The sequence below is a fragment of the Corylus avellana genome, chromosome 9 (assembly GCF_965113065.1).
Source record: "Corylus avellana chromosome 9, dhCorAvel1.hap1.2, whole genome shotgun sequence".
Taxonomy (NCBI): domain Eukaryota; kingdom Viridiplantae; phylum Streptophyta; class Magnoliopsida; order Fagales; family Betulaceae; genus Corylus; species Corylus avellana.
The window spans coordinates 8,732,937-8,754,607 of NC_142498.1; the positions used below are offsets into that span (position 1 = coordinate 8,732,937).

Consider the following 21,671-nt stretch of genomic DNA (forward strand, 5'->3'; position numbering starts at 1 on the left):
TCGAAACGCGAAAACAGTAAAACCCACTCACGGGAAAAAGAAGAGAAAACATGGCATCAGTTCGTAGGGTTTTACTATCGATCTCTACGACAAAGGGTTTAATTTTGATGCCTCAATTTCTGCTAATCCGTGATATTATGACAATCCAACGTTCATTCTGTGAGAAAGCGTTCAATCCCAATCCTCTGCTCGCGAGACTGCTTCAGGAACCAAGCTCACGAATTAAAAGTGCACTAGATTCAGAGGACATGTCTGCCCTCAAAAGCTCTGGATTTTCCTGGGAAGCCCTCGTTAATTCTCTCAGATCTTCGTCCCCGCAGAAAACCCAGCTGGTAATTTTCCTTTCTTTCTTTTCACCTTCCTTTTGTTTTTCACTTTGCATTGCTTGGTCGCCTAGAAAGTGTGGGAAAAGAAAGGAAAATAACGCTTTTTATTATTATTATTATTATTATTATAGATGTTTCATAGTAAACTGGAGACTTAGAGTCGTAATTTTCTTTCTTTCTTTCTTTCGTTTTTCACTATTTTGAAAACCCAACAGAAAAAGATGTAGGAGTTGAGGTCACTTGTTTTTTTTTTTTTTTTTCTCAATTTTTTCTGCATTTAATCGGTTTGGTTGATAAATATCTGATTTACATGAAAGTTTTTATCAATGTGCAACTGAAATGGTGAGTAAAAGAGAACCTGACAGGCACTCTATGAATCAATAAAGTAAGAATGTCATGCTGGGAGTCTGAAAACATTGCATACATTGAATCCTGGTGGATTTGTGAATATCCAGGGTGAATTTTTTTATCGCTGTATTCCCATCTTGTCCTGATTTTCCAATCCACAAAAGCTCATAACATCCCACTATTTGATTCGTCAGGTTTTGGAATGGAGATTAGAGAAAATGCTGGAGGAGAATGTGAGAGACCATGATTGCTTCTCAGAGTTGATGCATCTCTGTGGAATGGTTCAGAATCTTCCTCTAGCTATGCGTGTCTTTACTTCTATGGAGGGTCATGGAGTTAGACCCACTTCTTCTGTTTTCAATTCCCTTATACATGCTTGCTTGTCTTCAGGTAATGTGATGACAGCCCAGAGCTTGTTTGAGATAATGGAGGGCTCCGAGGGCTATAGGCCTAATTCTGAAACCTATGATGCTTTCATATCCAAATTCTCCAATTTGGGAAATGCTGATGCCATGCAAGCTTGGTACTCGGCTAAAATTGCTGCTGGATTCTCTGCTGATCTTCAAACCTATGAGTCTCTCATTTCGGGTTTTGTTAAAGCAGGAAAATATGATTGTGCTGATAAATTATATGAAGAAATGAAGATGTCTGGAGTCATGCCCAACATACCCATATTGGATAATATGCTTCAAGGGCTTTGCAAGCGGAAAAGTGTTGGCCAAGTGAAAGAGTTCTTGAACTCTATGCTTGATGTTGGTTATGAAATTTCTGCCGTGATGGCTGAGAGGCTTGTGGGGTTGTATGTTGAAGTGGGGACTGTGGAAGATATGGAGGAGCTACTCGTGACTTTAATGAACGCGGATCAAGTATCCAAGATTCTGTCACGGGTGCACTGTGGAATTATAAGGAAGTATGCCATGGTAGATCGATTGGACGATGTAGAATATTCTGTTGGCAGGATGTTAAAACAAGGCTTGTCTTTCAATTCCCCAGATGATGTTGAGAAGGTAATTTGTTCTTACTTCAGGCGGGCAGCTTTTGATCGGCTAGACTTATTTTTGGAACATATAAAGGGTTATTATGAGCTCAGAAGATCAACTTATGATTTGTTGATCGCTGGCTTTCGAAGAGCAGTTTTATCAGAAAAAGTAGACACGGTGATAAAGCAAATGAAATCAGCTGGATTGTCATAGCATCCAGTATCGTGTTCAAAGCAAATTACAATGATCATTCATGCGCCTTCAAGCTTAGCATTGGCACAAATGCATGCAAATTGCCCATGTACCTTCAAACCCTCATATCAAAAGAGATCAAGTTATCAGCTGGATTGTCATAGCATCTGGTATCGAGTTCAAAGCAAATGCAATGATCTTTCATGTGCCTTCAAGCGTAGCATTGGCACAAATGCATGTAAATTGCCCATTTACCTTTAAACCCTCACATCGACAGAGATGACTTGTGAGAGTCATTCAAACCCTCCTCATATCAACAGAGATGAAGGTATGTGATGAGTAACGGAAAATAGAGTGCTGCAGTCTATACAAGCTTCAAAAATAAGTGGGGATTCCTCTTTGTAGAATTGGGTTGACCATGTTTTTTGAATAAGAATCAAGTACTTGATGGAAGGTTTAATTATATTTTGAATCTCCGGCGACATTTTCTCTACATGTTTTGTGTAATGAGCAACGTCTGAGTTTTTCAACAACGTGCTATAGAGCCAAGACATGAATGGGAAACCAATAGAAAGCCCTTGACTGGTCTCTCTCGAGTCTTGGCAGACAGGTGTGAAGTTATGGGAGGAATTAAATTAAATTATGTGTAAAGTTCACGTACCCTCTTCAAACTACCACCCAATTGACAATGTGCCCCCCAAACTTTCAATTGTGACAATATTTTCTCCAAACTACCAAAATATTGTCAATGTCCTCGCCAAGACTAACAATAAGACAAAAATGCTCTTATAGATTTCTCAATAAAACAAAAATACCCTTATAAATTCCAAAAAAAAAAAAAAATGATTTTTTAAAAAAACGAAAAATTTTAATTTAAACAAATTTTTTTAAAAGAAAAAAAAAACGGAAATTTGTATTTTTTTAAAAAATATATATATATTTTTATTTAGTTTTAAAAAACAAAAAAATTCATTTTATTAAACGAAAATTTTATTTTTTTTATACGTAAATTTTTATTTAAATAAAATTATAAAACAAAAATAAAAATAAAAAAACGAAAATTTTCAATTTTTATAAAATAAAAAAATAAATCGAAATTTTTTTAATTTTTCTTATAAAATTGATTTAAAAATAAAATAAAATTGGCCAACGTTTGGATTTTTTGTTTTTTTTTTTTTTTTGTTAGTTTTAGGTTTTTTCTAGAAGTTTTAGATTTTTTTTTTTTTTTTTTAAATTTTACTAAGTGTAATTTCGTCATTGGGGGAACATTAACAATTTTTGGTAGTTTTGGAGGACATTATCAATTGAGTGGTAATTTGAGGGAACAGGACCCTCTCCAGTCCATAATGGACTGGAGAATATCCAGTTCATGGCTAAGATTTTTTTTCAAAAATCTTATGGCCACAAATGAGACACATAACTCATCAATAAAAATAATAATAAAATATTATTTTAAAATAAAAAAAAATTAATAAAAAATAAAAAAAAATAAGGGGGGTGGCTGGCCACCATAGGGGGTGGCCGGCCACCCCCATTTTGGGTAGGGGGTGGCTTCCAATGTCCGGCCACCCTCATAGGCCATGGGGGTGGTTCGGCCACCCCCATCTTGCAAAAGGAGGTGGCCGAACCACCCCCAAGAGCCTTGGGGGTGGCTCGGTCTGGGGTGGCCGAAGCCACCCCTTGGTCCAAAGGGGGTGGATCGGCCACCCCCAAGGGCCAAGTTAAAAAAAAAAAAAAAAAAAAAAAAAAGGGTTGGCCTTGGGGGTGGCCGATCCACCCCCAAAGGCCATGGGGTGGCTTCGGCCACGCTAGACCGGCCGGTCTGGGGTGGCCGAAGCCACCCCTTGGCCCAGAGGGGGTGGCTCAAGAGCCTTGGGGGTGGTTCGGCCACCCCCCTTTTGCAAGATGGGGGTGGCCAAACCACCCCCATAGGCCATGGGGGTGGTTCGGCCACCCCCTAGCCGGACATTGGGGGTGGCTTGTGCCACCCCCTACCCAAAATGGGGGTGGCTGGCCACCCCCTATGGTGGCCAGCCACCCCCCTTATTTTTTCTTATTTTTTATTAATTTAAAATAATATTTTATTATTATTTTTATTGATGGGATATGTGTCCCATTTGTGGCCATAGAATTTCTGAAAAGAAATCTTGACCATAAACTGGATATTCTCCAGTCCATTATGGATCGGAAAAGATCATGTTCCTAATTTGAGAGGGTTATGTGGACTTTCCCCTTAAATTATTCTGTGCAACAACCTTTGCCATTTATGTGGTTTGTCTCATATATTACCTCACTAATTGTAAGAACCATCTTTTTATCCTCCTAAAGTTGATGTGGCTTTTAAAATCACCATTTATTCATGAAATTTGGGCTTTTTTTTTTTAAGTACACATTGTTCGAATCCCTTGATTCTTTCTTGACATACTTGCAATTATACCCATGAAGTTCTTTACGTTGGAATTTGACTTATTGTTAAAATTTGAGAAATGTTTTTTTTTTTTTTTTTTTAGTGTTTCCATAAAAAAAAAAAATGCTACACTTATCAAATTTTCTCTTAAAAAGTTTGTTCTTAAGTAATGTGTTACCATGTCATAAGATGTATTATTTTAAAAAATGCGTCACAATCAAACCAACTTTTAAAGAGAATTTGATAAATATAACATATCTCATAAAGATAGACGATCAAATACTGAATAACAACCATGGCAAATTGGTTTTGTTCTTTTTCGATGGACATGAGACATGCTCTGACAATGCAAATCCAAAGGAAACCCCATCAAACTCCTACTTCAAGTGTTAAGCTTGGTGATTCTTCAAGACAATATTGCCAAAAGACGAGTCAATTGCCATTTATATCTAGCATTATCCGCGTGGTCCCTCCCCAATTTGACCCTCTGTGCTCTGAGGTAGAAGAGAGAGTTGTCTCGTGCATGCTTTCTTTTACATGATTGCAAATTGACCCCCATGTTCGCCTACCTTTCTTATACCAAATATGACAGCCCAGTTTGCTAGAAACTGAAACTGAATCACGGGCTGGAGCTGGATTAATATAATATGAAGCGGGAACCAAACAAAAGCAAGATTTAACAATGAAAAACCATAATCCATTTATCATATATTATATATATTAACTACTTCTTGTCTTTGGCTACCAAAACACTACTTAACTGTATATAATAAATAAAAAGAAGTCACAAGAGCACAAGTCTGGTCATAGCGACAGTGGGAGAGTGATCATGACCTGGATATCCACTATGAATTTCTCAAAGAGTCTATTAATTAACTTTCTGGTTGTAGAGCACTTTAACTTCCACTTCCACTTGCAGCCCCCCGTGATGATATATCCTGGGAATATGAAGTGAATAAGTAACAATATTAATTGAAGAGGCCAAAAGATCATGCATAATAACCTTTACAAATTACAACCACTTCACACTTTATTAGTATTACATACTTTCCAGGATATGCTCTCACAATCACATGAACAACTCGTCAATGTCTTCTTCTTCTTCTTCAGCAGAGGCACCAGCTCCATATGTTAATTCTCCTTCACCTGCAACCAGGCTGTCATCACCACCACCATCACCAGCTCCATATGTTAGTCCACAAATAGCGCCAACTTCTCCCCTGCGGCCGGCTTCTTTGCCTCCTCCTCCTCCTCCTCAAGTGGTAGCATCGCCGCCTATGAATTCAGAGCCTCCTCTAACCTCTCCTCCGCTGCCTCTTCCAGCAACTCCAACGCCGCCCGTTATATCTCCTCCTCCTCCTCCGTCACCGTCACCGTCACCACCACCTTCAGTCACAGCCACTCCTCCTATATCTCCACCACAACTGCCTCCTCAACCTCCAACACCACCACCACCATTAATACTCACTTCTCCTCCCATATCTCCTCCACCCCCGGCAACTCCATTAGGGCCGACTCTTTCTCTGCCACCCACATCAGCCCCTCCCTTACTGCCAACACCTCCTCCTCCTCCTCCTCGAAAACCAACTTTAGCTCCGCCCTTTACAAAAAGGCCAAGTGGCTCACCGCCACCATCGGCATTGGCATCTCCGCCACCTCCTCCTCCTTCTCTCCAAGCTCCAAAGTTTCTGACATCTCCCCCAGAGCCACCGCCACTAGTAAACCGGAGTCTGCCGGTAAAGCCGCCCATTAATGGACATTTTCATATATCAGCAGGGCTTGCGGTTGGATTTCTCACTGGTGTGATTTTCCTTGTTATAATTGCGCTTGCCCTTTTATTTGTTTGTTGCCAATATAGGAGAAAAAAGAATCATGGGCCTGTGGAGGATCACTACAAATTGCACGGCTTGGCGCCTAAAGGTGAGAGATCAGTCGTTTTTGTTTTATGCTTTGGTAAAATTTTCTTCTATAACTTCCCCAAGTTGGGGTTTTTTTTTTTTTTTTTTTTTCTTCACTTAACATGGATTATCTGCCAACCATTGTTGAATTATTGTATCTTTACTGGTTTCTTTGGCTTAGTGATACTGAAACTGTTATTAATTTACATGATCTTAATATGCAGCTCAAATTTGGAATTTGTCTTGCTATTTGCACATGCTTATGATTTTCTAACCAATTTTCATGGTTAATTGTAAGATATATATATGCACTCATGGTGATTGCTGAATTATCTAATCCACAAAAGAATGTTGTTTTGCTAGGGGCACTGATGCTCAAGGTGTTACCAAATCCTGGCATGAGCAGCAGTGAGGGCTCAGGATCTGGAAATCCAATCCCACCTGCCTTGAGTCTCTCAAGTGGAACCATGACATATGATCAGCTAGTTGTAGCCACCAATGGCTTCTCGGAGACCAACCTTCTCGGGCAAGGCGGTTTTGGGTATGTCAACAAGGGAATCCTTCCCAGTGGGCAACAAATTGCAGTTAAGCAGTTAAAGAAAGACAGCGGGCAGGGGGAACGGGAGTTTCAGGCTGAGATTGAGACCATTAGTCGGGTGCACCATAAACATCTTGTTTCATTGCTTGGCTATTGCGTTACTGGGGCAGAGAGGTTGCTTGTTTATGAGTTTGTGCCAAACAATACCTTGGAATTCCACTTACATGGTAAGTCTATTATCTGTATGCTGTTTCCCACAAATAAGCATTATAATCTTCTTCTATTTTTGGATATGGTGTCAATACTTTAATACAATGCATTGCAGGAGAAGGGCGCCCTGTTTTTGAATGGGCAGCTAGAATGAGAATTGCTGTTGGGTCTGCAAAAGGAATAGCATATCTTCATGAAGATTGTGAGTTCTTGGCAGATTCTCTCTCTCTCTCAATCAATCAATGTAGTTGGGTAATTTAGTCACTTGATGTTTTTCCTTAACGATGGATTATGAATGTGGTGTTGGGGTTAAACAAACACAATGTTTGGAAGAAGTTTTGGCTTCACAACATTTTAATAGCCTTTGTTTTGTATTAATATATACACTTAGAAGAGTTTGTTACACGATTCTAATTGTCGTTGAATCCAAAGATAAGACATCTACTGTTACAAAGTACAATTGTAAATGAAAGCTCAGCAACTGCAATCTTATATCTTCTCCTTGGTTATCTGATATCCTGTTCAGCTTCTATCTCTCTCTTGTTTTTTTTCATTGGTGTTCACGTTTCTGCTGCTGGCTATTATTTGATCATGTTTAATCAGATTGTGTCTTAATAGGGATTGGAGTCCAAGTCTGAGGAATTTTTGTGCAGGAAACTGTTAATAACATTGGCAGATATGCTATTTGTCTCGAATCGAATGCCAACTTCCTCTTGAAATCAGCTGTTATGTCTCTCACTATAAAGTGAAATCCTTGTCCAATTGGATGAGCATTTACCTCATGCAACACCTTGCTTGAGAATTTTTTGGCATTGGAGTCCAGTTCTAATTGAAATAACTCTTGACTGCACACAGGTAATCCAGCAATCGTTCATCGTGATATCAAGGCATCTAATATTCTTCTTGACTTCAGGTTTGAGGCAAAGGTAGGACTCATGCTATTATTTAGTATTTGTTATAGTTTAGCAACAGACTCATACTTCTTTCACTGAACTATACATGTGATGAATAAGTAAAGAAAGTGAAAAAATTGCATCTTAATAGTCTTGAGCTCCTTAAACTCAAGCCCTCATTCTTAAGGTATCTGTATAACTGGATGCTTGGATTAGGCAATATTTTGGTTGTTATATTTGTTTTGTATTGGTAGGTCCACAATTTAGGGCACATTAATTCATGATTCATACATGAGATGAAATGTAGTGAAAAGGCGAGAATCGCTTTATATGTTTGCCAATTTACTGGTCTTTCATCAATGATGAACTCAAGTATGATTTTCAGGTTTCCGACTTTGGACTGGCAAAAATATTTTCAGATACTAATGCTAGCGTAACTCATATCTCCACTCGAGTGGTAGGAACCTTTGGGTAAGTAAGATCATGTTCTTATCTTATAGCTTTAGAGGCTGAGCCATGTGGACTACTCATATAATTATTCTATTGTCTGGGATGAACCTAGCCTTGCTGGAATTATCTTAATAGTTTGGGAAAACTTTACAAAAGCCCTTTGAACTTCCACGTGTTTTAAGAAGACTCCCCAAAAGTTTAAAAACTCTTAATTTTACCATTCAAACTTTTAATTTGATGCAATAAAGCCCCTTCATTAGGGTTTGGCGTTAAACATACGTTAAAATGGATGAAATGACCTTTATACCCCGTAAACTTTTATAAAATTCCAAATTTACACTTAATTTCACATTAAAAATTAAAAACAAAATAAAAAAAATGAAAAATTGAAAGTATTTTGGTATTTTTCATAGCCTCCATTAGGATTTAACGCCAAATCCTAACGGATGAGATAGATTGCATCAAATTATAAGTTTGAGGGGTGAAATTGAGAGTTTTTGAACTATGGAAGATCTTTTCAAAATGCATGGAAATTCAGGGGGGCCTTTGTGAAGTTAATCCTAATATATTCTTTTTTGAGTAATGCTAAAAATTACATTTTTATCCCATAATGTTGATGTGGTGATCTTCACCCACCCTTCAATCAATTCTTGTTAAAAAAAAAAAAAAAAAAAAAAAATCAAAGATTAGTTGGGACTGACAAATCAACATTGTGAGATAAAAATGTAGTATAAATACCATTACTATTTCTTCTTTTATGTGATCATTTGGCTTTCATATGTTAGCTTGTTTTTTTAGCTAGTGCTGTTTGAATATCCTCTGGCATTCATGTCTTAACTAGGTCTAAGCAGACCAAGCATAGGTCTACTTTCTGAATTCATAAGTTGAATTTCATCTTTCTATTTTTTGAGTTTCCTCAACATTTCACCTCATGCTGTCTAGGATTAAGAGCATATTTAGGATTATGTTTGAAAAATAGAGCTTTTAAGTCAAAAAGCGTTTTTTGGCAAAAGCTTCATTTTTAAACTTTTGCCAAAAGTATGTTTTCGCCATTTTTGGACCCTTAAAAGCGCTTTCAATTTTTTTTACTAAACGGAAACTTTTTTCTTCAAACAAATTTTTTACTTGTTAAACACACTTTTAGACCCCTCAAACATACACCCAAACAGACCCTAACTTATCATTGACCAAGTCATGTAAGACAACCCTGAGCATGACAAGCATTGAGTTCATAAGTATTTTTCCCTGAACATAAATGCTCACTGCATACAGGTACCTAGCTCCAGAGTATGCATCAAGTGGTAAAGTAACAGATAAATCAGATGTTTACTCATATGGGGTCATGCTCTTAGAACTCATAACTGGACGTCCGCCTATCAGTAAAATAGACTCCTCAAGGAATGAGGGCCTGGTTGGCTGGGTGAGTTCTCTTGCATCATTGCTATAATACCCTCTATATGTAGGGATAGAACCAAGATATTTATCTATTCATAGATCTTTCCCTGGGAATATGTGAGCACTAAGGTACTTGGTGAATGATAATATCTTCATATTTTTCTGTAAGAAAACATTGACTGGTAAATATTTGTTGATCCCAAACTTGTTGATTCAAAAGGGTCAAAAAAACTATGTTGATTCTAAACTACACCAAAAAATTAGAAAACAGAGAATCACAGTATCATTCCTTTTGAACTTGATGTACTCTTAGATGGAGAAGTATGAGCCTTCATATGATTAACGAAAACATTTTTTGTCTTGGCAATATAGGCTAGGCCTTTGCTCTCTCAGGCACTAGAAAATGGAAATTTTGATGCTCTTGTTGATCCAAGATTACTGAGTAATTACAACACCAGTGAGATGGCTATAATGGTTGCTTGTGCTGCTGCTTGCGTGCGCCATTCTGCATGGCTTCGACCACGAATGAGCCAAGTAATCTTTTTTCTCTTTTACTTTTTCTTTGTTTGAGAAAGTGGTAGAGGAGCCTCAAACCCCACTAATGTGGACAAAAGAAATAGTATAAGCTTTACCAGTTAAAATGCCTTCCCTTGGGCAAGGGGAAGAAAATTGACTGTTTATGACTTGAATAGCTTTATCTTAGTTCTTTCCTGAAGTGTAAATATATATACAGGGAACTTATTCCCAAAGAATTTATCATTATTATCAGTTTATGTTCAACAGCCATGCTGATGTATGCTCTTGTGCTGTTTTACCCATGAATTTTAGACTCTGTATAACATATGTTCAGTGATGCTAAACAAAAATTAAAAAAAATTGTTTGAAACCAAGCAGATAGTTCATGCTCTAGAAGGACATGTTTCTCTGATGGATTTTGATGAAGGAATGCCACCGGGACTTGGAAGTTTGTACGGATATTCAGGAAGTTCAAATTTTGATGCCCAGAAATGCATGGAAGAGATGAAGAAGTTCAGTATGGCATTGGAGAGTCAGGAGTATGGCTTCAGCAAGTATAGTGAAAGCACCAGCGAGTATGGTCTTGACCCTTCTGGCTCAAGCAGTGAGTTCCAGGACAACCTCAAATCAAGATAGCAGAGATGAATATTGATGGGAATTTTGGTATCTGATGCTCAATTTTTTCCCCCTTGAGACACAGAGAGAGAGAGAGAGAGATTACTTCCTTTTTGTTAATAATAGTATTCAAATAGCTCTAATTTTCTTGCTCAGGCTTGTTGGACATTTGCAACATGTGCTAGTACTTCATGTTGATCATCCAAGTGCGACAGGCAATGATGCTCATCATAGCAGCTTAGCCACTGAATTCCCAGTACATGGTGACTAGAAATTTATTATAGAATGAAGAAAATAAGAGAGCAGCGGAAGCAAGAAAGAAAGAGAATATATAGATTTTGGGGCGATTTAGTGGAGAGCCCGAACCCGATAAGACTACGTCTTTATTGAATGACTTAATATGTAAGTTCTATTTATAAGAAAAATATGGTAGGTGAGGCGAGTTGAGTTATTCCGGTGACCACCCAGCGCCATAAATGACGAAAAGTATTTTCAAGATAACTCTGCAATAATATTACAGTACTTCTATCTTTTTATGCTGCCACTCCGGTGGACTGCTCTAAATCACCAATCACGGCCCCAAACTCCAGTCACTTTGCCATGGGCAACCTTTATCTAATGCAGGCTCATCAAACAAGGGTTTTTAACATGATTTGCTTGAAATTAGGATCTTCTCTCAATTAGATATATTAGAGGAGTATTTTTATCCCATTAAAAAGGGAAAAGATAAAAATACACATTAAATGTAATTAACTGGATATTCTCCAATTCATTTGAACCGGAGAAGATCTTATTCCATTTTGCTTGGTACCCGGAAAACCATCCTAATAATTACTCATTCCAGATTTGTATCCTTCCTAGTCCCCCCCATTGATTACCCATTTCACAAAAGCTTCATGAGCGCCGCTGATTTCAATCCAAGTTCATGTATTCATAAGAAACTTTTATTAATACCCCTGGAACCCTTTTCTCCTCATTCTATTAAAAAAAAAACTTTTATTAATATGGATTTTTTTAGTTTTTTATTAATACTTGTTAAAGGCCAAGATTCCCCAATTAAGCCAGTTTGATGGTACTTGCTCCATCTTTCATTTCTCATTACATTCCTTCGTAAATATCTAGAGAAAAACTTTCTTCATTCATTACTTATCACAAAAAATCAAAGCTCAAATCTGTGAACTATTTCAACAGGGAGTACGAGACAGCAAAATCTATCATATACCCCATTTGATACAACACCAAGCAAAACCTCAAAACCAATAGCAAAGAGAAGTAACAATTTATTGATTAAAATGTTATGAGTAACAAGCAATGTTAATTTCCTTGTATTTGATCCAAGTGAAAACCATGTCAGCGTGAGAACAATTTTCATCATTCCCACATCCCAACTTTTGAAAAACTTGGCATTTGGGGGATATTTTCAGTGAACTCTTTTACTTTTCTGACATGCATCTCCGCTATGATCAAAGCAAGGCCTGGGATGAAGATGAAACAAGTTGAAGAGCCATCACCCACCTTGCCCTTTTTGTTCCTTCAAAGGTAGAATAGATGTCAACCACTTCTTCCAAGGAGCATCCTGTTGTTGCTCGATCCATGAAAGGAAACAGCTATCCAGCAAGCAGAAGAAGTTGACGTAAAGAAGCTGATATCTCACAGGTATATATCGGAAATTTGCAACTTGAACTATTGGCCATATGCCTCCTTCCAAAATCAAGGCCGGGAGAAAATCCCTCTTCACATCTTCCTTGATTTGAGGGACACTCTTTCCAGTTGAAAAACCCATGTAAGTGAAAAAAGCAAGTAAATCCAACGGGCCAAAGATGAACCCATCAATAGCAACTTTAGTAGCAACAAACCGAAAGGAATTGGGTCGCAATAGAAGTTGCAACCTTATAAAGCGGTCCAAGCCTTCGTACCTACAAAAGAGTAACAAGAAATAGATTGATAAACTATTATACAATTTATTTTTCTTTTTACATGTGAAAGAAATCTCATACACACCTCTCTCTCTCTTCCTCTCCCTTTCCCTCTCTTAATGGTACTAAAAGTTCTGTTTCCCTTTTCCATTTTCTCTTTTCTTGCTGTTGGGACGGGATGTTTATAGCTTTAACAGAGTCTAATCTTCAGGACCTCCAAATTCCATTGAGAAATAAGCAGTAATTAAAATCAGGCAATTAGAACATGGCCTCATATGCCTGTGGTGAGTTTGCCTCTAATTGACAATTCCAAGCAATGCTCTGGTGCAGTCAACCACATGTTGAACTCACCAACAAACTTCTTGCAACGACCTAGAGAAAAGCATTGGCCGAATTTACGCCATCACCCAAAATGACTAGTCAATTTGAAGCTTTTCTAAAATCATTTATAATGCACAGTTTCACTTAACAATTAATGTGGAACTTAGTAACCATGAATGTATTTATAAACAACCTACTCTATATGAGTTACTCATATTCTCAATATGAGATCAGAGCATTACAAATTCACTCCCTAGCTTAAACCCCTGATGTCCTCTCGTCAGGGCCACGTCATGAGGTGCTGACAATTTCACATCACATTACTAGGTGGCTCTGATACCACTTGTAATGACCTAGGAAAAACGCTAGCCGCATTTGTGCTATCACCCTAAAAAGACTAGTCAATTTGGAGTTTCCCTAGAATCACTTATAAAACCCAATTTCATATAATAAGTAAACAATGTGAGACTTGGCACCCATAAATATCTTTATAAACTGCTCACTCTATGTGGACTACTCATCTTCTTAATATGAGACCGGAGTGTCACACTTCCAACTTCAAATGCTTTTGGGTTCGCTTACATACAAAAAGGCAAAGTGAAAAGAGGTAGGAATCAAGAACTTCACCAAAAGAGAGAACACAAAATCGACACATAGGTTTGACTAAGTGCATGTTTGGGATTGTGTTGGAAAATAAAGCTTTTATATCTAGAAAGAGCTTTTTAGAAAAAGATTCATTTTTAAGCTTTTTTCAAAAGTGTGTTTTGGCTTTTTTTTAGAGCCAAAAAAAAAAAAATCAAATAAGTACTGAACGAATTAAAGACAGGTCTTAAAGAGTAACTAAAATTTCCCTCTAGAAACAGGCAAGGCACATATCAAGAGAAGTATAAAAGATCATGTGGCTGAAGGAGACCTTCCATGCGTGCATACGGGTGCACTCTTCATAGCCTTACACTATAATCCCCTGAAGCACAACAAATGGCAAAATTCGTTGAACTTACTCTCGATTTTTAGCAAGTTTCTTTTAGATTCCCCCAAGGTTCAGATATTTGTCACGAGTATTTCAACAAGCACTAACATAAGTGCCCATTTCATTTCGATCAACAGCAAACCCAATCTGTCAGTAGAGGTCTATTCCTGAAAGAGTAAAAAATACTTACCAGAAATGACCAACTGGCCCAACAAATCCAAACCCAAACAAACTGGTCGTAGCCACTCGTCTCCAATTGATTTTCAGTTGCTTATCTTCATCCTGATGAATGAAAGATAGATTGGTCATCCTAACAAAACAGATAAGTAGTGGCTTAAAACTTTCGTGACACGCAATTAGGCCAATGATACCAGTCACATCACATGACATGAAAAAGTAAAATTGCTAAGAAATGCAAAAATGTCAGTGTTTACATATAAACTACAATTGAGAAGTGCAGAAAGGGTGTGCCAATTGACTCCACAATATTCTGCATAATCGCTGGTGTTTAACAGTAACCACGGCTGTCGTTCCACAGAGAATATAAGGGATAATACTTCGGTCATATTCTTGTCTTGCATTGTGGTAAATGAAATCGGTGCCCTTTGTAATTTGGTGACCGATAGGCCAGTGATGACAGTGATTAATTAGAAGCTGTGCCCATGCAAAAAGGGTATCAGACTTATTTGTAAAAGCAGAGAATATGTTTCTTTTATAGATAAAAATATTGGCCAAACAACAAGTGACTGATTTATTGTTCTTTTTCTTCTCTTTCTATTCTATGGGTAGAATCAAATTCCTGATTTTAATAAACCTGTATGCAGTCCAAAAGAAGCTGAAACATGTTCAACCTGTGAACATATATCATGAGGATGATGTTGCCCATTCTAATTTTCATCAATTCCCATTACTTTTCATGGCTGCAGCAATTACCTTATCCTCTCCAAACATCAATTTACAGAAATAAACACTATAACCATTCTAAACATGAAAAAATGGCAGAAACACCAACCATTATAAGCACAAAGAAGCCTAGACATGACCCACATCAGCCAACTTCATGGAGAACATTATCCACATAGAAGAAAAAGTGGTTCAGATAATTTGAGCCAGTCTTCAATCAAAAGAGAAAAATTAATCTAGAAGTTTGTGTTCGAAGAGAGAGCCAAACCCACTGGCAACAGCATAAAATTACATAATGATGACTACAAACTCTCATCAATCAAGTAAGTAAGCAGCTACACAGGCACTGAAGATCCGGGTGATCTCAAGAGTCTTGAATTTATGAACATGAACATGAAAGCTGATCATGAACATGAAAGCTGGGTTGCTGCTTTGCTGTGTGGGTATGATGTTACTCTGGGCTTAAAGCTTAAAGATGGCATAGGTGTGGGCCAAGCTCCCCCTCACAAATAAGTATGGGCTGATCATGCACTAGCTAGACATCATGGATCATAAGGGAGGCTCCACTTGCTAGGAAGCAAGAGTTAGTGGACTGGCAGGCAGAGCACAAGTGGCAACACCGCGCTGTCTAGCATGCTGCAAGATCATCATGTAAGCATGCAAGTTACTTGCCGCCATGGACCAGTTGTGATCACGAGCATACATTCCTTCTGCACAGGCTGGAGGTACAATAGGGGTACTTGAATATAGCAGTGGCTAATGCTGCCTAAATACCAGATGTCTCTTTGCAACAAAACATCCTATTTGCCTAGGGTTACCATCTAAAGAAAAAAGCTCACCTTGTGAAGTGAATTATAAAGGAACATTAAAATCTATCCTAGAAACTCTCTTCTATTAGATATAAAAGAAGAAGAAACATCCTATCCGCTGAGAGTTGCCATCTAACAGAAAAACGGCATCTTCTAAAGTTGATTATAAAGGAATGTTAAATTTTATTTCTAGAAAAGCTTTTCTGGAAGAGGATGATGATGAAGGAATACTAAACCTTAATGAACGTTTGTGCTTTGGAACGCCATCAGTGCCTCATTTCTTTCTTTCTCTCCGCTTCTTCGTCTTCTCCTTCCTCTTCCTCTATACAGGTTTCCACTGACAGCCCCCTAACTTGCCTGTCTTGCCCCTTTGCAACTCTAAAGCACACTCTTCTGCTACACCCTTTTAAACACAAAGTCAAAAAATTTCCAATGATTTATTGCTCTTAAACCTTGGACCCTTGTAAAGCGTCCCCTCCACCAATTAATTCATCCAATGTCAACCTTAAACTATATAATACTAGCAATCAATTCTTTTATGGCTTAGCCACTTTGTCCTTACACTTTAAGCGTATTCAATCTTTCATAATCTACAAAGCCTTAGAATAATAACCTAGGGAAAACGCTAGCCACGTCTACGATATCACTCCAAAATGACTAATTGATTTGGAGTTCTTTAGAATCACTTATAAAACCCGATCTCACCTAGTAAGGAAACAATGTGGAACTTAGCACGGTGCCTTTATAATTTACTCACTCTATGTGAGCTATTTATCTTCCCAATGTAGGACTGAGGTGTTACGCTAAGAAATTATAGGTAAAATCTATACCATTGATTAAGCACTTGTAGACATGTTACCTTATCTCTCTGGCATCACATAGACTCACAAATTGTCATCACTTTATCGCATGGAATATTCAGCTCCTAAGCAAGTGCCACATATTGGAGAAGATGCTTCAGAGTACCTATGTCAAGAGTCAAAGACTAATTATCAAAAAAAGATTCAAAGATTTTAGTTACAATGTTGGATCTGTTCTCTTTTAATTATATTTGTTTAGAGCAAGAATCTGCCACTATTTTTGCAAACTTCTCTTCCAATGGCATGCCTGCACCATCTTACTACAGTGGCTTTGGGATTAAGACTCATTCCAAGAAACTTTACCTTGATCTAGTGAAGCAAACATGATTTTTCAGAAACCTAAAGTCAAATTGAATAACATATGCTAAAGATAAACCTATACTACAAGCCAAAGAAATTGAAATTATTTGATTACAATATGGTGTTCATTCTAGAATCTTATCGAGAAAAACTCTTCCACAAACTTGATATCTGTTGGGAATAATCCCACTCTATTGGCCCACCAGATACATCATGGGCCACAACTCTCTACACTCTTAGGTCAAGTTGAAGTAGATGACCTAATCTAGGTTTACCTCTTAGCCTATAAATGGGCCCTTACCCCAGGTATAAACCCTAGACTGAAATCTTGTGCATTGAACATACAGTTTTTCTCCAAGGAACTAACTTAGGCATCGGAGTTTCTCCGGTATAGATACTGGCGGATCTTTTGACGCTCTTACTATTTTGCAAGAATCAAAGAGCATCACAAATGCAGATCAGAGATCAACAAGCGCCCCGAAACGCGCAGTTCACACCATACCGGAAACTGTTCTAACAATTTGGCGCCGTCTGTGGGAACAATTATTCATTTCCCATAAAAAATAAAAAAATCGGTCATGGTGGTGAGCACAAGTTCAAGCGATAATGTCAAGCAGCCGAAAGGAGATGTCTCATATCTACGTTCATTCATGGGTGTTGACTCAACTGTAACGAATTTGTGACAACCAACACTAAATCAATGATAGTTTTCATCAGATTGATGAGACATGCAGATAAAGCATGTGGTGCTGAATGTAAGAAGAAAGAAAAGGGAGAGTGGTTGCGCGCCGTAGGAGGGAAGAAAAAAAAAAAAAAAAAGAGAAAAGAAAAAAGAAAAGAAGAGAAAAAAGGAGAGGAGGAGAAAAAGAAAAGAAGAGAAAAAGGAAAGAAAGAAAATAGAATAAAAAAAAATAAAAAAAAAAGAAAAAAGAAAAAGAAGAGAAAAAGGAGAGAAGGAGAAAAAGAAAAGAAGAGAAAAAGGAAAGAAAGAAAAGGGAAGGGAAAAAAAAAAAACGTGGAAGAGGGGTCTGGCCACAAGGAAGGAAGAAAAAAAAAAAAAAAGAGAGAGAGAGAGAGAGAGAAAAGGAAAGAAAGAAAAGGGAAGGAAAAAAAAAACGTGGAAGAGGGGACACAAGACAATCACCAAATCCCGAGAGTAAAGACTCCGAGGAACAAAATTCCAAGAGTCAAGGTTCCAAGAGACAACTCAAAAGGTCAAGATTCAAAGGGACAAAGCCCGAGCATCCAAAAGCTTAGCAACTTGAGATCATCAAACTTCGGAAACACTCGGGAGTAAGACCGAAGCCATGTGTTAGGCACCCCAACAATCATGGTCCCAACAAGCACATGATGTATACAAATCCACACTCAGTATTACGGACAAAGGCAACGCACTTATCACCTACAGGCAGCGAATGGCAAATTATTGCCAAGGCAATGGAATGCGGAGCACCTAAAGAAGTACTATCAGCAGTACCTCCGCGTATTTCTTTTATCTATTCATTTACATTATCAACCATGTTACTATTTTCTCGCGTGTTTGTTTTAATAAAGACTGAGCATTCCCTAGACTTTGGGAATATGAATATTCTTAATCAAAGAATAGAGCAGACCTAAGCATCAAAGTATCCTCGGTCTAAAGATAGGGGACCCATTGATGTTTCCTCTTTTATAGGAAGAAAGGTAGGAAGAAAATCCTGTACAAAAACAAGAAGGCTTGAAGTCATACCCGAAGATGAGAAGAAGAACTCGGGCAAAAACAAAAAAGGCTTGTAGCCAACCCCGGAGACAAAGAGAAAACCTTGGATAAAAACAAGAATAGGGAGACAACCATCTAAAACAAGAATAAGGAGACAACCCTCTAAAACAAGAATAAGGAGGAAACCCTCTAAAACAAGAATAGGAAGACAGCCCTCTAAAACAAGAATAGGGAAACAACCCTCTAAAACAAGAATGGGAGGCAACCCTTAAAAACAAGAAGACATGAAGCCACCCTCGGAGATAGGGAGAAAACCCAGAGCAAAAACAAGGAGACACAGAGCCACGCTGAGGTAAAAGAGGAGCAAAGGTTAGCCTATTGAAAGGTACATAGATCATTGTTAAGATTATTTTATAGGTTCAAAACTTGGCTTTTTCAACCAAGTCTTGAAGAGATGGTTCGGTTTTAGCCCTCGGGTGAAAGAAGATTATTACTTGGTGTTTCAACCAAGTCTTAAAGCGATGGTCGGATTTAACCCTTGGGTCTCATTTAGAAGATTAATACTTGGTTTTTCAACCAAGTCTCGAAGAGAGGGTCGAATTTATCCTTCGGGTCTTGAAGAGAGGGTCGGTTTTAGCCTTCGGTCGAAGAAGATTAATACTTGGTTTTTCAACCAAGTCTTGAAGAGATGGTCGGATTTAACCCTTGGGTCTTGAAGAGAGGGTCGGTTTTAACTCTTGGGTCAAAGAAGATTAATACTTGGTTTTTCAACCATGTCTTGAAGAGAGTGTCGGATATAACCCTTGGGTGAAAGAAGATTATTACTTGGTGTTTCAACCAAGTCTTGAAGGGAGGGCGGATTTAACCATCGGGTCTCATTTAGAAGATTAATACTTGGATTTTCAACCAGGTCTTGAAGAGAGGATCGGATTTAACCCTCGGGTCTTGAAGAGATGGTCGGTTTTAACCATCGGGTCAAAGAAGATTAATACTTGGTTTTTCAACCAAGTCTTGAAGAGAGGGTCGGTTTTAACCCTTGGGTCAAAGAAGATTATTACTTGGTTTTTCAACCAAGTCTTGAAGAGATGGTCACTTTTAACCCTCAGGTCAAAGAAGATTATTTTTAACCAAGTCTTGAAGGAGGGTCGGATTTAACCCTCAGGTCTCACAAAGAATGTTATTACTTGGTTTTTCAATCAAGTCTTGGAGGGAGGGTTGGATTTATCCCGCAGTCAAAGAAGAGAGTTGGGGGGAATTTAAAGAAGAAATACATCTCGAGAATCAAACCGGCGCATTGAATTGTAGCTATATATTTGAGCGACTCCAAGATGTGCTCCAAGGAAGACATGAGCCTCAGATGAGATCAAGCCTCGGGTCATCGCGGGACTTTGATTGAATTCCCATTATCCAAGTTCCTCGAATAAGAGCATTGGGAGTAACTGTTGGGAATAATATCACTCTATTGGCCCACCAGATACATCATGGGTCACAACTCTCTGCACTCTTAGGTCAAGTTAAAGTAGAAGACATAATCCAAGTCTGACTCCACCTTACCCCAGATATAAACCCTAAACTGAAATCTTGTGCATTGAGCATACAGTTTTTTTTTCTAAGGAACTGAATTAGGCATCAGAGTTTCTCCGGTATAGATACCAGCGGATTTTTTTACGCTGTTACTATTCTGCAGCAATCAGGGAGCATTTAGTCCATGCAAAAAGGTCCATTCATTGCCTTCTGCAATCTAGCAATTTAGGCATAATTTCCCATCATTGATTCATTGGAATCTTTTCTCAATATGTATTTCCTTCCTTTCTGCATTAGAACCTCACAATACACTACATCTTAAAGGGAATAAAATGAAGAACGATAGAAACAATAACAAGCCCTGTCAAAAACATTTTTGCACAAATAAGAACAAGAAATCCCAGAACGAAAAAATTAAACAGATTGCAAGAAAATGAAATATACCTAATTGCCCAAATACGGACCCATTTGAAGAAACAGAGAAAATGAGCAAAGAAACGTTTCAATCATTTTACAGAAATGAGAGAATAATAGGGTTCTGTTGATGGGTCCTAACCTGAACTTGATGATGCTTCTTGGCAGTATAGTTGGTGACGGTCTGGGCAGCTATATCTCCAACACCCCATATCAGAGCTGAGCTGATGACCTGTGTCTTAACTGGGTGGACAGCCAAGCAATTCTGGTACCATTTCCACAACTTCAACATTTCCCAATTGACAGAGACAGAAATTCTAAAGAGAGAGAAAGAGGGAGAGAGAGCGAAAGAAAAGGGGATTACGGTTTATGGAGCGTGGAAAGTCATGCCCTTTTGCAATTCGGTTTTTGCATTAGGCCTGAATATTCAGATGTATCTCTTATCTAACCTTTAATTACAGTGCTCTTTTGGAGTAATGGAAGAAGAAAAGAAACCATTAGCTTTATTTAAATTCCGGAATTCCCTTTTCATGGAAAGCTCATTTTCCAGGAAATCCGTCACCATTGACAATGTTTGGTAGAATGTCACTTTTCTTTTCTTTTTTAATAGTAGAATTAAATTTAGTCCTAAGTTTTTGGATAATTTCAATTTAGTCCTAATCAAATTTAACAATTTTCAGTATGTCACATATCACATTTGACACATTATATACACATTATTTGCACCATGTCATGAACTTGCCATGTCAATCAATGAGTCATTGATACTATTAAAAAAAATAAATAAATAATTGCGCCTTCAATGAGTAACAAATAGGGAAAAGTTCAATTTCTAATTTCGACATAAGGTGTATCACTCCGATCTTATATTGGGAAAATGACAAGTAATCCACATACAATAGGTAGTTTATAAAGATAATCATGCATAGGTCTTGCTATTGGCTTATTAGGTATAAAACTGAACTTTATAAGAAATTCTATAAAAGTTTCAAATTAAATAGTCATTTTGGGATGATAGAGTAAATGTGACTAAGCATTTTTCCTTGGTTAGGTCTTTAGGTTTTACCCAAATTTCATATAAATCAGTCTATTTTCAGTCAAATTTAATGATTTTTCGTTATTCACATGTATCACTTTTAACATGTCATACACACGCTATTAGGGACATGTTGATGAACTTGCCATGT

The 21,671-nt window shown here is 37.8% G+C and overlaps 3 protein-coding genes across 4 annotated transcripts; 2 read left to right on the plus strand and 1 right to left on the minus strand.

Annotated features, from left to right (window-relative positions):
- LOC132190061 (uncharacterized) lies at nucleotides 1-2,507 on the plus strand. Its single transcript, XM_059604943.2, has 2 exons — nucleotides 1-332; nucleotides 869-2,507. Exons 1-2 carry the CDS (start codon nucleotides 51-53, stop codon nucleotides 1,865-1,867), a joined length of 1,281 nt encoding a protein of 426 aa, XP_059460926.2. The 5' UTR covers nucleotides 1-50; the 3' UTR covers nucleotides 1,868-2,507.
- A 2,731-nt stretch (nucleotides 2,508-5,238) lies between these two features.
- Nucleotides 5,239-11,299, plus strand: LOC132189975 (proline-rich receptor-like protein kinase PERK15). 2 transcript variants are annotated; one of them, XM_059604839.2, is made up of 8 exons: nucleotides 5,239-6,173; nucleotides 6,515-6,916; nucleotides 7,015-7,101; nucleotides 7,755-7,825; nucleotides 8,178-8,263; nucleotides 9,515-9,662; nucleotides 10,010-10,171; nucleotides 10,532-11,299. In XM_059604839.2, exons 1-8 carry the CDS (start codon nucleotides 5,327-5,329, stop codon nucleotides 10,787-10,789), a joined length of 2,061 nt encoding a protein of 686 aa, XP_059460822.1. In that variant the 5' UTR covers nucleotides 5,239-5,326; the 3' UTR covers nucleotides 10,790-11,299. The 2 variants fall into 2 exon arrangements, with proteins under 2 accessions (XP_059460822.1, XP_059460823.1); XM_059604840.2 differs by lacking the exon at nucleotides 10,010-10,171.
- Nucleotides 11,300-11,885: 586 nt separating this feature from the next.
- Nucleotides 11,886-20,956, minus strand: LOC132190512 (Peroxisomal membrane 22 kDa (Mpv17/PMP22) family protein). The gene is made up of 3 exons (XM_059605524.2): nucleotides 20,627-20,956; nucleotides 14,166-14,257; nucleotides 11,886-12,684 (listed from the first exon to the last, which is right to left on the minus strand). Exons 1-3 carry the CDS (start codon nucleotides 20,774-20,776, stop codon nucleotides 12,276-12,278), a joined length of 651 nt encoding a protein of 216 aa, XP_059461507.1. The 5' UTR covers nucleotides 20,777-20,956; the 3' UTR covers nucleotides 11,886-12,275.
- Between the last annotated feature and the right edge of the window lie 715 nt (nucleotides 20,957-21,671).